The following is a 14,444-nucleotide window of genomic DNA, read 5'->3' as shown; positions in this document are numbered from 1 at the left end:
GTTGCACTAAACGTATGCAGACATAATGTGAATGTCGATGAACATGTAGGAATCAAGATACTAATATCGAGACAAGGACTAAAAAACTGTTTTCTTTTCTCTTTCCCTTCTTCATCCATACCATACCCCTCTTATCTTTCTTCTCTCTACCCATACCCTGAAACATAACTGACCTACTGTAAATGTCCCCTGCACTACCAATTTAATGTTCACCCATTTGTATTTCATTATTTTGTCAATGTGTGCACTATACTTTCAACCCTCTTTCCTCCTGTCTGATGTATCAATGATGGTTAACGTCATGCTATCTACATTGTTTTTGTGTTCTGTTTCCACTTGGTTCTGGTTATATTAAATACTCATTAATTTATTGTCCCACTTATTTCCTATTTATGTCACATCCCCTCCTATTTTTACTGTGTGCCTCTCGATCTACTCCTCCCTCCCTCATCACCCCTCCCTTAATACGGTTGAACTCCTCTTCCCTTCCTCCCTTCCCTTGTCTTACAGAGCACCTGTGACACCCTCCGGAGTCACTCGGACAGTCTCGGATTCACGCCGAACATGTTACCTCGTCACCCGACTCTAGGCAACTTTGAGGAGTTTGCTTGTTGACGACATAAAGCAGGGTGGGGGGGTACGTGGGGTCTTTGGGGTTTGACAGCAAACTGTGAAATAACTTATGTATTATTACAAACATGGCTAGTGTAGAGTAGTAGGATCTAGCAATTGCCTGAATAGAAATAGAACACTATGATAAGAATAAAACCATTTCCAAAGCAGAACTCAGGTGACGAACATATCAAGGCGTCGACGACACTATTTATTTGATGTTCCATTCATGTTGCATTCTATTAAACAGGGTGACATTAGTGTGTTTGAATTGGTTTTAATCAGCCTAGTAATGTATAAGACTAATAATGTAAATGGAAAGGAATTCAGAGTGGTCTCAGTTCATGTCAACTTACGTATACCATAATATACTAAACAAAAATATAAACGCAACATGCAACAATTTCAAAGATTTTCCAAAGTTACAGTTCATATAAGGAAATCAGTCAATTGAAATCAATGTATTAGGCCCTCATCTATGTATTTCACATGACTGGGAATACAGATATGCATCTGATGGTCACAGATACCTTTAAAAAAAAAGGTATGGGCGTGGATTAGGAACCAGTCAGTATCTGGTGTGACCACCATTTGCCTCATGCAGCACGACACATCTATTTCGCATAGATTGATCAGGCTGTTGATTGTGGCTTGTGGAATGTTGTCCCACTCCTCTTTAATGGCTGTGTGAAGTTACTGGATATTGGCGGAAACTGGAACGTGCTGTTATACACGTAAATCCAGAGCATCCCAAACATACTCAATGGGTAACATGTCTGGTGAGTATACAGGCCATGGATGAACTCTGACATTTTCAGCTTCCAGGAACTGTGTACAGATCCTTGTGACATGGGGCCGTGCATTATCATGCTAAAACATGAGGTGATGGCGGCGGATGAGTGGCATACCATAACCCCACCGCCACCACAGGGCACTCTGTTCACAACGTTGACATCAGAAAACCACTCGCCCACACGACGCCATACACGTGGTCTGCGGTTGTGAGGCCGGTAGGACGTACAGCCAAATTCTCTAAAACGACGTTGGAGGCGGCTTATTGTAGAGAAATTAACATTCAATTCTCTGGCAACAGCTCTGGTTAACAATCCTGCAGTCAGCATGCCAATTGCACGCTCCCTCAAAACTTGAGACATCTGTGGCATTGTGTTGTGTGACAAAACTGCACATTTTAGAGTGGCCTTTTATTATCCCCAGCAGAACGTGCACCTGTGTAAGGATCATGCTGTTTAATCAGCTTCTTGATATGCCACACCTGTCAGGGGGATAGATTATCTTGGCAAAAGAGAAATGCTCACTAACAGGGATGTAAACAAATTTGTGCACATATTTGAGAGAAGTAAGCTTTTTGTGTGTATGGAACATTTCTGGGATCTTTTATTTCAGCTCATGAAACATGGGACCAACACTTTACATGTTGCATTTATATTTTTGTTCAGTGTAGCAGTCAGTTCTGGTGAGCTGAATATAAAATTGAGAGGCTAGCCATGGTTAGCATGTGTAGCATCAGCATAGCCAGGTCCATTCATAAGTAGAATCAAGAGGAGTTTTCATTTTTAACTAATTGAGAGTAAGTGAATGCAGATTTCAGTGATGCCCACTCAACTATGATCACAATGCTCAAAGGAGAACAGCAGACCTAACTTGAACCCCCCAGTAATAGACAGCTGACAGTAATTGTGTTGCCTTTGTACTCAAATGATTCTGTTCTGAGATTGATCCTATCACTGATTTGAAACTATAAGCCACCAAGTAATGAAAGCCTCTTGCGTTAGGTCCCAGGAAGAGAAACTATTGCAAGATTATTGAATGCAATTCTTTGTTTACAAGTTACATATTGGAAAGTGGAAAACAAGTGTTTATGTTTGCACATATGAACAATTACAACTTTTCAATAAGATTAGGGGAAAATAGGAACATTTCCCATTTTTATATATAGTGCTCCACAAGTTTTCTATCTGTTTACTGCTGAAAAAATTTACATCAATGACAACATCTTATTCAGTCGTGGTTTCCCATTTGGGGGGATAGAGTTATTGTACTGACCGTACTGTCACTAGAAAAGGACACCATTCACAGAGTCTGCTGTAACTCCGCCCCCCTCTTATTCACCACTTTCATTAGAATAGACAAATAAGCAAGACGATCCACCCATACTTAAAGTTAGTGTATGTGGGTGTTGTTCAAATGGTTTTGTTCCATGTCCATGGCTTTTAACTGCTACAAAAACACTCATTAGTACAAGTCCCCTGTGATAGTAATCTATCTCTATTGGGAACTAGTGGAGTACTAACATTTTCAAGGTGGTGTTCTAAATATTGACTGAAATGTGTAAATACCAGATCAAAATGCCGTTAAGAAATTCAATCTCGCTCATGTGTTGATATGTTTATAGTATGTAAAAAAAAAAAAAAATGTATATCCATTACTGCTGTTGCGCCATAAAGGAATTGGAGGACATTAAGAATTGTCCATTAATTTGTGTTGATATCCAAGTGGACCTCAAGTGTCTTCCAGTTTCCATTTAATTGTAGGACCGGACACAAAATTGAATTTGTTAGATGCCAGAGACAGTTTTTTGCAGTGCTTCAAAAACATAAATGTCCCAGGTTCCCTATTTTTTTCAGTTCAGTTGGTTTAAAACACTGAAATGCACTAATATGTATAATTGCATTATTATATACTATTGTTATTGGAATTCCAGTACATGTAATAAGACTCAAATAACAGTCAGTTTGTGATGTGTAAATTATCAAGTATAATAAACTATATATTTAACCATCTTCCTATGTACATACCTTTCTTTTGTAAATCTTGTGTGTCTAATTTCTCTCATGCTACAGTTCATGTTGATCATTGCATTAATTAATTAACAACATAGTTATTTATCTATGCTACATTAGTTCTAGTCATGTTAAACTTTGTTATGTGGTCATTTTAGAGAAAAGAAACTAGAACACTTCAAAGGGACATTCAAAGGGACATCTGTAGCTTTACTCTTTTGCCTATAGAAAATAGAATGACTCATTCTAGAAGTTATATTTCTATGCTTTTGTCTGTTTAATAGATGACTGTTGATGAGAAGCACAAAGACCTTGAGATCAGCCTTGGTTCCTGAGCCAATTACCTCCATCTCTGATCAAGACTGGCTACCTTATTGGCACTTCTTATATCCAACTATGTACTGTATCCTGGGATAAGCCTTGTCTTGGGTGAGACTAGAACCAAACCAAATATCACTCAGTAAGGGTCTCATTTTTGAAGTTGTAAACTTTAAGATATGGTTAAGCAGTGTTTTGTTATGAGCAATATATGCATTGGCCCGAAAATAATATAATTGTCAAATTAATGCTATTAACACTGTTTATTTTCAAGTCTGGTCACACAGCTCCCCTACTAACAGAATTTGTGGATTTGTCATAAAGGAATGAATGGTCAAATCTCTGTTGTACTGGGTTACCACAACTGATGATGTGACATTGTCTTGGTGTTAACTGTGTGTCCCATTGTGGTCTGGTCTTTCATGACAATGTGGAGGTTAGTCATAAAACTTACCGCCAAGGGTTTATCACCTGTCCTTCCTAAAAAAGAAAACACTGTAAATACTTAACAGAAATCAGAATACATTGCAACTATTTGCTTATCCTTTGTAGCATCAATCTAATCTACATTAAATTAATTATAAATCAGATTGAAAGTAAAACAGGTGGTAAATTTAAAGGTTTAAAGTTTTATGAATACTTTGTACTGCGTGCCGTACTGTGTCACATAGTAGAATCCTTATCCACCCCTGCCTTACTGCCAATCAAAATTAGCACAGCAGAAGCAACACATTAGTCAGTAGTCTAAAGCGGAATATGGATATGGTCCTGTCATATTTGAATAATACCGCAATACTGGTTGTGCTTATTGATTCAAGTCTTTTAATGGGTATTTTATAGCATAATTAATTACAGCCAAGTACATGAGTGTTATATATTTATGTCAACCAATAGTCTAAAGACCTTCATTCTTGCAGCTTAATTATGTGTATTGTTATTGCACCTCACCTGTTTTCCTCCTTGCATGACCATTGTGTACTCCCCCTTGAGTATAATCAGCCACCATGTTACTTTATCACTTTGTTGGGAGCCAGATGGTTAATATCCATGTTCTGTGGTAGGGTACTGTTCAATCTTTAGCATGAAAAAAATCCTCATGAAAAACTAAGCTTTGGGTTGTGCAATATTCAGTGAACATAAATTATTGAACATGGGCCTGAGAAGCTTGGATATGTTTTCTGACAAAAAAAATTGCGGGTCAAATGATTGTATGTACAGTATGTGGCCACTGGCTTGTAAGGAATATTATATTTCTGTAAGACTGGATCTTAGAGTATCGATTATAGTATGTCTGTTGGAGGCTTACACAGCTGTGGAACTGAACTAGGTTCATCTGGCTCTATGTACTGTATGTATATGATACCTCCATTTGTGATTGACCTTAAATATCAATTAAATAATAACATTCTCAATCTTACGTCAAACATCATGTGCATAATTATCTGGAAATGTAATTAGTATTGTTTGGTCTTCTATGCATTGTGATTCATGTAAACATACAGTGGGGGAAAAAAGTATTTAGTCAGCCACCAATTGTGCAAGTTCTCCCACTTAAAAAGATGAGAGAGGCCTGTCATTTTCATCATAGGTACACGTCAACTATGACAGACAAAAAAATCCAGAAAATCACATTGTAGGATTTTTAATGAATTTATTTGCAAATTAGGGTGGAAAATAAGTATTTGGTCACCTACAAACAAGCAAGATTTCTGGCTCTCACAGACCTGTAACTTCTTCTTTAAGAGGCTCCTCTGTCCTCCACTCGTTACCTGTATTAATGGCACCTGTTTGAACTTGTTATCAGTATAAAAGACACCTGTCCACAACCTCAAACAGTCACACTCCAAACTCCACTATGGCCAAGACCAAAGAGCTGTCAAAGGACACCAGAAACAAAATTGTAGACCTGCACCAGGCTGGGAAGACTGAATCTGCAATAGGTAAGCAGCTTGGTTTGAAGAAATCAACTGTGGGAGCAATTATTAGGAAATGGAAGACATACAAGACCACTGATAATCTCCCTCGATCTGGGGCTCCACGCAAGATCTCACCCCGTGGGGTCAAAATGATCACAAGAACGGTGAGCAAAAATCCCAGAACCACACGGTGGGACCTAGTGAATGACCTGCAGAGAGCTGGGACCAAAGTAACAAAGCCTACCATCAGTAACACACTACGCCGCCAGGGACTCAAATCCTGCAGTGCAAGACATGTCCCCCTGCTTAAGCCAGTACATGTCCAGGCCCGTCTGAAGTTTGCTAGAGTGCATTTGGATGATCCAGAAGAGGATTGGGAGAATGTCATATGGTCAGATGAAACCAAAATATAACTTTTTGGTAAAAACTCAACTCGTCGTGTTTGGAGGACAAAGAATGCTGAGTTGCATCCAAAGAACACCATACTTACTGTGAAGCATGGGGGTGGAAACATCATGCTTTGGGGCTGTTTTTCTGCAAAGGGACCAGGACGACTGATCCGTGTAAAGGAAAGAATGAATGGGGCCATGTATCGTGAGATTTTGAGTGAAAACCTCCTTCCATCAGCAAGGGCATTGAAGATGAAACGTGGCTGGGTCTTTCAGCATGACAATGATCCCAAACACACCACCCGGGCAACGAAGGAGTGGCTTCGTAATAAGCATTTCAAGGTCCTGGAGTGTCCTAGCCAGTCTCCAGATCTCAACCCCATAGAAAATATTTGGAGGGAGTTGAAAGTCTGTGTTGCCCAGCGACAGCCCCAAAACATCACTGCTCTAGAGTAGATCTGCATGGAGGAATGGGCCAAAATACCAGCAACAGTGTGTGAAAACCTTGTGAAGACTTACAGAAAACGTTTGACCTGTGTCATTGCCAACAAAGGGTATATAACAAAGTATTGAGAAACTTTTGTTATTGACCAAATACTTATTTTCCACCATAATTTGCAAATAAATTCATAAAAAATCCTACAATGTGATTTTCTGGATTTTTTTTTCTCATTTTGTCTGTCATAGTTGACGTGTACCTATGATGAAAATTACAGGCCTCTCTCATCTTTTTAAGTGGGAGAACTTGCACAATTGGTGGCTGACTAAATAAAATTTTTCCCCACTGTATGTAGATCAGGTAACACCATCTTTATCTACCCCTATACAACACATGATAATATGACATATCACTCCATGATATGGCTTCCTTCAACTATTTGAACCGTTTGTGTAACTGCGGTATTCTATTTGGCAATATAATATTTGGTGCTAAAAGTTACTTTAAAATCCTGGGTCATGGACCATGGAAACAACTTAACAGAAACTCACTCACACCGGCTGGTGCATAGGGTGGAAAGTTGGAACAAAGGCTCTCCATTTCTGCCGGTCTTTGGCCATCTTCTCCACCGTGCCCCAGCTCTGATATTGACGGAGCTCAGTCTCGATTTAACAGAAAATAATGGGGAAATTGTCAATTATTTTCCAACAACAAAAGCAGAACAAAAAACATATTTTGAGTCCACTTTATTGAATCATTGTGTTTTAAAATGTACACAAAAGACCACTGACTGACAGCAATTGTCTAAATACTTGACCCAAGTTCTACAATAAAACAATGATAATAGGAAAGTCCACTCTTCATTCAAAATAAAGATGAGTCATATTTAAACTAATAATCTACAGCAGTCTTGTCTAAAACATAAGCACTGGAATTGCATGTCTTTACAGATGTAGGATCTTAATTTGATCACCCTACAAACTTGTAGTGTATTCGAGGTTTAAAAGGGCTTCTAAAGTTTGTAATTTTCACTTTAAAATGTCAGACCTGATTTGCCCCATCTAAAAATGTATCAACCCCTACAAAAATGTCCATTAATTATAATCCACACAATAATTCACATTTCCTGCTGTGAGAAACTGGTCAAATTAAGATCCAACATATGTGCATGTGATAATGGAATCTTATCTGAACTCCGATGCAAACGTCAATGCATACTATAAAGAGCCGTACAAATGCCATGGATCTAATTTTCACAAATGCCATTATTTTAATAAGGAGAGCATATACAACTCCTGAAAGTAATTTGTTTTGTAGAAAAAAGGACTAAATACACACATAAGCAGACATTCAATTATCAATAAATACATGCATTCTATGTTTGTCATCTTACATCATCAAAATGATAATACATATTTTCCTTATCGATGAAAACCAAATGTTTTGGTAGTTGACAGCAACCTCAAAGATGACTTATAATTGTGGCTTTCGTGGGATAAGTAGCAACTATCTGGTGTAAAATAACACTGGAAAAACCTGCTAGTTCCTTGCCAAAATTAAGTTACCCATCTGAATGACACAGTCAAAGTCAGAGTGGTGCAAAACAATCGTAATGTAGTAATACAGGTATCAGTGGATTTCCTCCTCTTCACTTTCACTAAGCTATAAGACATTAGGTCAATGACAAAAGATGGTAGAAAGTTACAAAAATGAAACTATAAAATAAAAGCAATGACTCAAGTTCGTATGGTCCACTGTTCATAATAAATATCGGTTGGCCCAAGCTTCGACAATACCGACTTTCAGTGTTCAACTTTACTTGATAGAGCGGATCAGATTTAAAACTACTAAAAAAGCAACTGACATTTACAAAGTGCGAAAAAAAACTAACACAAAAAGCCAAATGGTGAGCCTGAGAAGTAACTGATAAATATACCTCCCCCTCCATTTTACCATCTCCTATTAAAGTAAGTGGAAATGTGTTATGACTATGATGAAGGACAAGGAGGATATGCAAGTCTGTCTCCAATCTTATTATGACCTATTAATGAAATATTGACAAGTTAACAGCAGTAGCACATTAAAACTATTTGAACAATGTTTCCAAATAACTACTTTTTTGCCAGTACATTAAGCAGCACGCTACTTCAATTGTTCAAACCGCTTACTCTGCTGTGCAGCTATTGGCTCAGAAGGATTCACTGGTTCTCTGGGTCCAGATTTGTTCATCGCTACATGTTATGTTTCCATATCAGTGCGCTTCACAGACAAAGAGCAGACAGACAGGCTTGCTAACATAATCTAAAATATTGCAGAGCCCACAAGGACTTGATTCCATTAGGAGGCACAACAGGATGTACTGAAGGGAAGTGTCTTAGTTAAAACAGGTGCTGCTGGAGGATGAGCCTTATTAGGAGTCGGGATAGACAGGTCCTGTTGAGAAGATGGGAGTGAAAGAGAATTGATTCCGATGGCAGAGGTTCAGTTGAGTGACGTGTTTTGGCACCTCATCTACGGTGGGCAAAAATCAGCAAAGTAAGGGTGCTGCAATGCCTCCTCTGCAGAGATCCTCTGGACAGGATTACACTTCAACAGATTCTAAAAAAGAAAAAGAAAAAAGAATGCAAGTCAGATGTGTGTTTGTATGGCAACATTTCTCAATTATTCAAGCGACATTTGGGAAAAGCTTTGCACTGACTCCACCTAGTGACAACTTGATATTCCTGTCTAAGCTGTATGCCAGGTACACACTACACACAACTAGTTTTGTTGTAACTCCACAGTGTGGGTTTGCACATATATACCACCAGTCAAAAGTTTGGACACACCTACTCATTCAAGGGTTTTTCTTTATTTTTACATTGTAGAATAATAGTGAAGACATAAACTATGAAATAACACATATGGAATCATGTAGTAAACAAAAAAAAGTGTTAAACAAATCTAAATATATTTTATATTTGAGATTCATCAAATAGCCACCCTTTGCCTTGATGACAGCTTTGCACACTCTCGGCATACTGATTCATATATTGGTCATGTGGGGGGCAATACTAACCTGCAGCAGATCCCGTCCTGTGCTACTGAGTTTGGGGACAACATTCACCAGTGAGGTCGTGGCTGGATACATGGGGTACGGCTGTAGGTAAAAACGACAGAGAAAACGTATGTACAGTAAACAGACAGCAGCGCAGAAAATATTTGTTCAATCTCTTATAGATTAATCTGTAATCTGGAAACGTCAATTACTCTCATACCTTGTAAATCATATATTCTTATTTTCCTGAAGGCAGTAGAAAACATGAGTTTCTGTATGATCAACAGTAATTGACAACATCAGTGGGATAGCCTACCTTGTAGTCTGGGAGCTTTGTCATTGTCTGCCACTGTTCTTCCGTTGGTGTACCCAACAATGTGCCACAGCATTAAGGAAAGACTTTCACCAGTAAATAGGACTGATCAAGTTTAGTCACTGCAATAGATTCATCTCAACAAAGTGGGCCAACTTTAGTTACAGTGCCTTTGTTTCTACATACCACACAACACAGACAGTATACCGAACCTGGTTACCTATCTAAACACCTCTGAAAGGATATCGGAAGATCCTCTTCAGCTGGTCGTCAACGTCATTACCCGGGAACAGGGGCCTTCCAGCATTTGCCAACTCTAAATGAAAAAAGCAAAAGTTATAGAAGATCAACAAAAGGTAGAGGCCCTAACTTATTTGAGCAGTATAACGCAGGTAAGTAGTGTACAATCATCCCCTTGAACTTGCTGTGCAATTTTGACCTTAAGGTTACACATACCTGCAAATATGCATCCAGCAGACCACATGTCAATGGAGGTAGAATAAAGCTTAGCACCGAAGAGCACATCTGGGGGCCTATACCACAACGTCACAACCTACAGAGAGAGAGAGAAGCTTTAGTGTCACCAGTAATTTAGGCACTAATTTTCTTTGCTCATATCCAAATTAACACAATAATTGTCATCATATCATATAAACATATAATGATTATCTCACCTCTGCTGAGTAACATCTCACTGGGATTCCAAAGGCTCGAGCCAAGCCAAAGTCAGCCAGCTTCAATTCCCCATTCTAAAAGGAGCAAATCATACCACATTGTAGGCTATGTAAAGGTACATTATTTTCTCACTAACTAAGCAAGATAATTTCTGTTTCAGTTAAGCTACATACAGCACAGTGTGTCCTCTAACTTTCTAGAACTAGAACTTAACCAGTCAAAGCCCAACATTCCACTGACTTACCCTGTTGATAAGGAGGTTCTGTGGCTTCAGGTCTCTGTGGAGAACATTCCGACTGTGGCAGAAGGCAAGCCCCTTCAACAGCTGGTACATGAACGACTGCACATACAGAAAGTAGGGGAAGACTGAGTTAAGCACAGAGATACAGAAAGACAATAAGGCAGTAATACTTCATTCTCACTATCAATGAGAGAGGACATTGGTGGTACTCTTTGAAGTTATACGATAATTTGTGTGACACAGTGGAGGCTCCTCAGAGGAGGAAGGGGAGGACCATCTCCTCAGTGAATTTCATAAAAATGTTTAAACATTTAAAAAGTTATCCTTTTTAGATAAATCTATACTAAATATAATCACGTCACCAAATAATTGATTAAAACACACTATTTTGCAAAGAAGGTCTACAGTAGCCTCAACAGCACTGTAGGGTAGCACCATGGTGTAGCCGGAGGACAGCTAGCTTCCATCCTCCTCTGGGTACATTGACTTCAATACAAAACCTAGGAGGCTCATGGTTCTCACCCCCTTCCATAGACTTACACAGTAAGTATGACAACTTCCGGAGGACATCCTCCAGCCTATCAGAGCTCTTGCAGCATGAACTGACATGTTTTCCACCCAATCAGAGGATCAGATAATTAATCTAGTACTGAAAGCATAAGATACAGCTAGCTAGCACTGCAGTGTATAAAAATGTGGTGAGTAGTTGACTCAAAGAGAGAGAAAGACAATAGTTAAACAGTTGTAAATTAATTTCTTTCAAAATGAAGGAGAAGCAAAAGAGAGAGATTGTCTTTTTTTCTCACTTTCAGTTTCACTTACTTAGCTAGCAAATACAGCTAGCTAGTTTAGCCTACTGAAACACCCTGGGATGCTATGTTAGCTAGCTGGCTATGACTTTCCAACACAACACTGGAACTCTTCCAAGTCAAGGTAAGCTTTTGGTTTTACTAATTTATTGCCACCGGGGCCCGCTGATGTAACTGCTTACTGACTGTAAACTGTAACATTACTGTATGATTGTAGCAGGTGTACTAACGCGTTAGTTCTATTAGCCATGTTGACTATGACGTTACTTTAGCTAATATGGTGCCAACGATGTAGGCTGTGTGTAGTGGTTTGGCCTGGAAAGATTTTTTGCCTGGTCAGATACAGCTGATGTGTTGTGCATTGAAGTCCACAAATGAAGGGAAGAGGTGAGAGGAGGAGAGCACATAGATGCGAGAAGGAATACAACGTGGATGCTATGAAAGTGAACTGTGTTTACGCGTGATCAGGGGTGTATTAATTCCGCAGATTCTGTTGAAAAACGTTTCTTAAATGGAAGCAAATGGAACAAAACGGGGATTAATATACCTGAATTTGTCCAATAGAAACTCTTGTTTGCAACCGTTGGACTAATGATTACACCCTATATCAGCTAGATGCAGGCAAGAGTGTGCAAGGTGGTATTGAATGTCACTGTCTGTCCATGTGTCACTGTCTGTCACCTCAAATGTGTCTCTCGACCTGTGTGCACCTACGCTGTAAACTTTCATTCATAGGCTAGGTTGTAGCAACCTCTAAATGGTTATAGGGAAAATTCTAGTATCATGTAGTAGCCTAAACCTATCGCTGTTACATTGAACTGGGTGAATGGAATATGAATGAGAGTCATCTAATATGCTGTTAAAGAAATAAGGCCATGCTCATGAGAAGAGAAAAAATTTCCTCCCTCATCTTAAACGACACTGACCACCACTGGTGTGACATGACATGCATTTGACTTAGTTACAGTCATGGGACATCATGGTGTGGTTACACAAACATGTTTCTCAGAGCTATATTCTGCACGTTATTTGAATCTCAATGACTCACCTTGACAGTTTCTGGATCTAGGTCTCCATTGCAGCTGTCAAAGTATTTCTTTAGATCCTGTGGTTGTAAGAGTCAAGTTAAATCACTGCACCCCAGCAAAAACAAATCCCACATCAAATTAAACAAGTGAATCACTGGGGAGAAAACCCTTATCTTGTGGGCACTTCTACTTTAAATTGGTAAATTGTCATAGCTATAGCAACAACAAACTCCTCTTCATACAAGAATGGCATTTGCAAACATCTGGCAGAACTCACCTGATCACAAAATTCAAACACCAATGTTAACTTCTTGTCACTGTGCAGAACATCATGCAATCTAAGAAAAGCAAGATGAAATGTCAATTAAACTCTTTGCATAGCAACATATTCAATCTAATGCTATAAATTACACTATTGAAAAGTAATATACTAGCCACTTAAGTACTGAGTCAGGCAGATGTCCAACTATTTATGCATTTTCAGAATTTGACAAATTTCACATCAGACATACCTCACAATGTTTTTATGCTTCAGTTCTTTCAGGAGGCAAATTTCTCGCAGGGCAGAACTTGGGACCCCCTGCAAGAAACCAGCATATAGCAACCAAATTGAGCCATCAACAAATATGCCATAACGTTAGCAAACTAACCAGTTGGCTAGCTTTAGCAAGCTAGCTGTAGCGTAGCTATATTTGTAGTCTCAATAATTCCTACCTCATCGTCGTCATCCAATCTCACTCTTTTTAAAGCCACGATTTCATGCGTTTCTCTATTTTTTGCTTTGAAAACAGTTCCATATGTACCTGCAGAAAGAAATCACAACGTTTACTAGATAGCTAGCTAGCTTGACTGAATGGGTTGTGTTAGTTAGCAATGTACTATGTAGCTAAGCAAGCTAGCTAACTTGCCCAGGACTGGAATAATGAAAAGTTAGCTAGCTCACGTTAACTAGCTAACTAACTTTAATTAAATGAACTACCTAAATATTGTCATTGTGGCTTAATCTTGCTGATAGCTAGTAAAGATATTATCAAAATGAACTACACATTATCAAAAGTGTGTGTAACATATCAATGTCAATGACTTGTCATTCAAAATCGCTAGCTGGCTAACGTTAGCGATCTAGCAATGCTAACAGAAAACAACATCAGCTAACGTTAGAGATTCTCTGGGAAAGAAACAGGCACACTTACCCTCTCCAATCTTCTCAAGCTTTTCATACTTCTGCATATTATGTCAATAAAGCTAGCCTCTAGCTAGCTAACAGCAGTGAAATGCAGCCCCAGGGTTTGGGGATATTTTGATAACTAACGTTAGCTAGCCAGCTGTTGTTCACAGCTACAATGCTGCTGCTACACCGGCATCTAAAGCGGTCAAATGATGAACTGCAACATGCGGGTGAATCGCCACCCACTCCCTCAGTCAAACATAATAATGAACCTGTTATCACTGTCAATCTTAGAAATATTTACAAAAAAATAACAATATTCTCCAATTAGTTTCAATGTTACCTTCTAAAGAAATCCTCAGTCAGAGGTCCAATTAGACAGCCTGTAGGCATACAATCTGGTTAAATATGTTAATGGTTTCGCTAGAACCACCAACTTCGCACAGTATAATCTATTTTAGACAATGATTATTACACACACACACACACGCAATTCAATTCAAAGGGCTTTATTGGCATGGGAAACATGTTTACATTGCCGAAGCAAGTGAAATAGATAATCAACAAAAGTGAAATAAACAATCAAAAATGAAGAGTAAACATTACACTCACAAGTTTCAAAGGAATATACACATTTCAAATGTCATATTGTGGCTATGTACAGTTTTAAAATGATGTGCAAATAGTTAAAGTACAAA

General features: G+C 38.7%; 2 protein-coding genes across 6 annotated transcripts in view; one reads left to right on the top strand and one right to left on the bottom strand.

Moving 5' to 3' along the window:
- The window catches only part of LOC121535351 (acid-sensing ion channel 1C-like), a 185,902-nt gene extending 180,797 nt beyond the window's left edge, over positions 1-5,105 (top strand). For 4 of the 5 annotated variants that reach the window (XM_041842347.2, XM_041842348.2, XM_041842345.2 and 1 more), the window contains 2 exons: positions 511-637; positions 3,698-5,105. In XM_041842347.2, coding sequence (XP_041698281.1) covers positions 511-589 — 79 coding nt within the window. In that variant the 3' untranslated portion in view covers positions 590-637; positions 3,698-5,105. The remainder of the gene's footprint in view (positions 1-510; positions 638-3,697) is intronic. The other variant, XM_041842346.2, reaches the window with a different exon arrangement.
- Positions 5,106-7,206: 2,101 nt separating this feature from the next.
- Positions 7,207-13,954, bottom strand: LOC121535353 (cyclin-dependent-like kinase 5). Its single transcript, XM_041842349.1, has 12 exons — positions 13,772-13,954; positions 13,293-13,381; positions 13,091-13,158; positions 12,856-12,916; positions 12,599-12,655; positions 10,745-10,840; positions 10,500-10,574; positions 10,282-10,378; positions 10,072-10,141; positions 9,829-9,889; positions 9,534-9,614; positions 7,207-9,073 (listed from the first exon to the last, which is right to left on the bottom strand). Exons 1-12 carry the CDS (start codon positions 13,806-13,808, stop codon positions 8,987-8,989), a joined length of 879 nt encoding a protein of 292 aa, XP_041698283.1. The 5' UTR covers positions 13,809-13,954; the 3' UTR covers positions 7,207-8,986.
- Positions 13,955-14,444: the final 490 nt, after the last annotated feature.

The sequence above is a fragment of the Coregonus clupeaformis genome, chromosome 21 (genome assembly GCF_020615455.1).
Source record: "Coregonus clupeaformis isolate EN_2021a chromosome 21, ASM2061545v1, whole genome shotgun sequence".
NCBI classification, from domain to species: domain Eukaryota; kingdom Metazoa; phylum Chordata; class Actinopteri; order Salmoniformes; family Salmonidae; genus Coregonus; species Coregonus clupeaformis.
This window is presented reverse-complemented; position numbering and strand designations above follow the sequence as displayed.

Excerpts from the sequence above, each read along its gene's own strand:
- LOC121535353 (XM_041842349.1), bottom strand. The coding sequence starts at position 13,808 with ATGCAGAAGTATGAAAAGCTTGAGAAGATTGGAGAGG. Across the intron at positions 12,917-13,090 it reads AAGCATAAAAACATTGTGAG|ATTGCATGATGTTCTGCACA; the intron begins GTATGTCTGATG and ends TGCTTTTCTTAG. Across the intron at positions 9,615-9,828 it reads CAAAGCTCCCAGACTACAAG|CCGTACCCCATGTATCCAGC; the intron begins GTAGGCTATCCC and ends TTTTACCTACAG.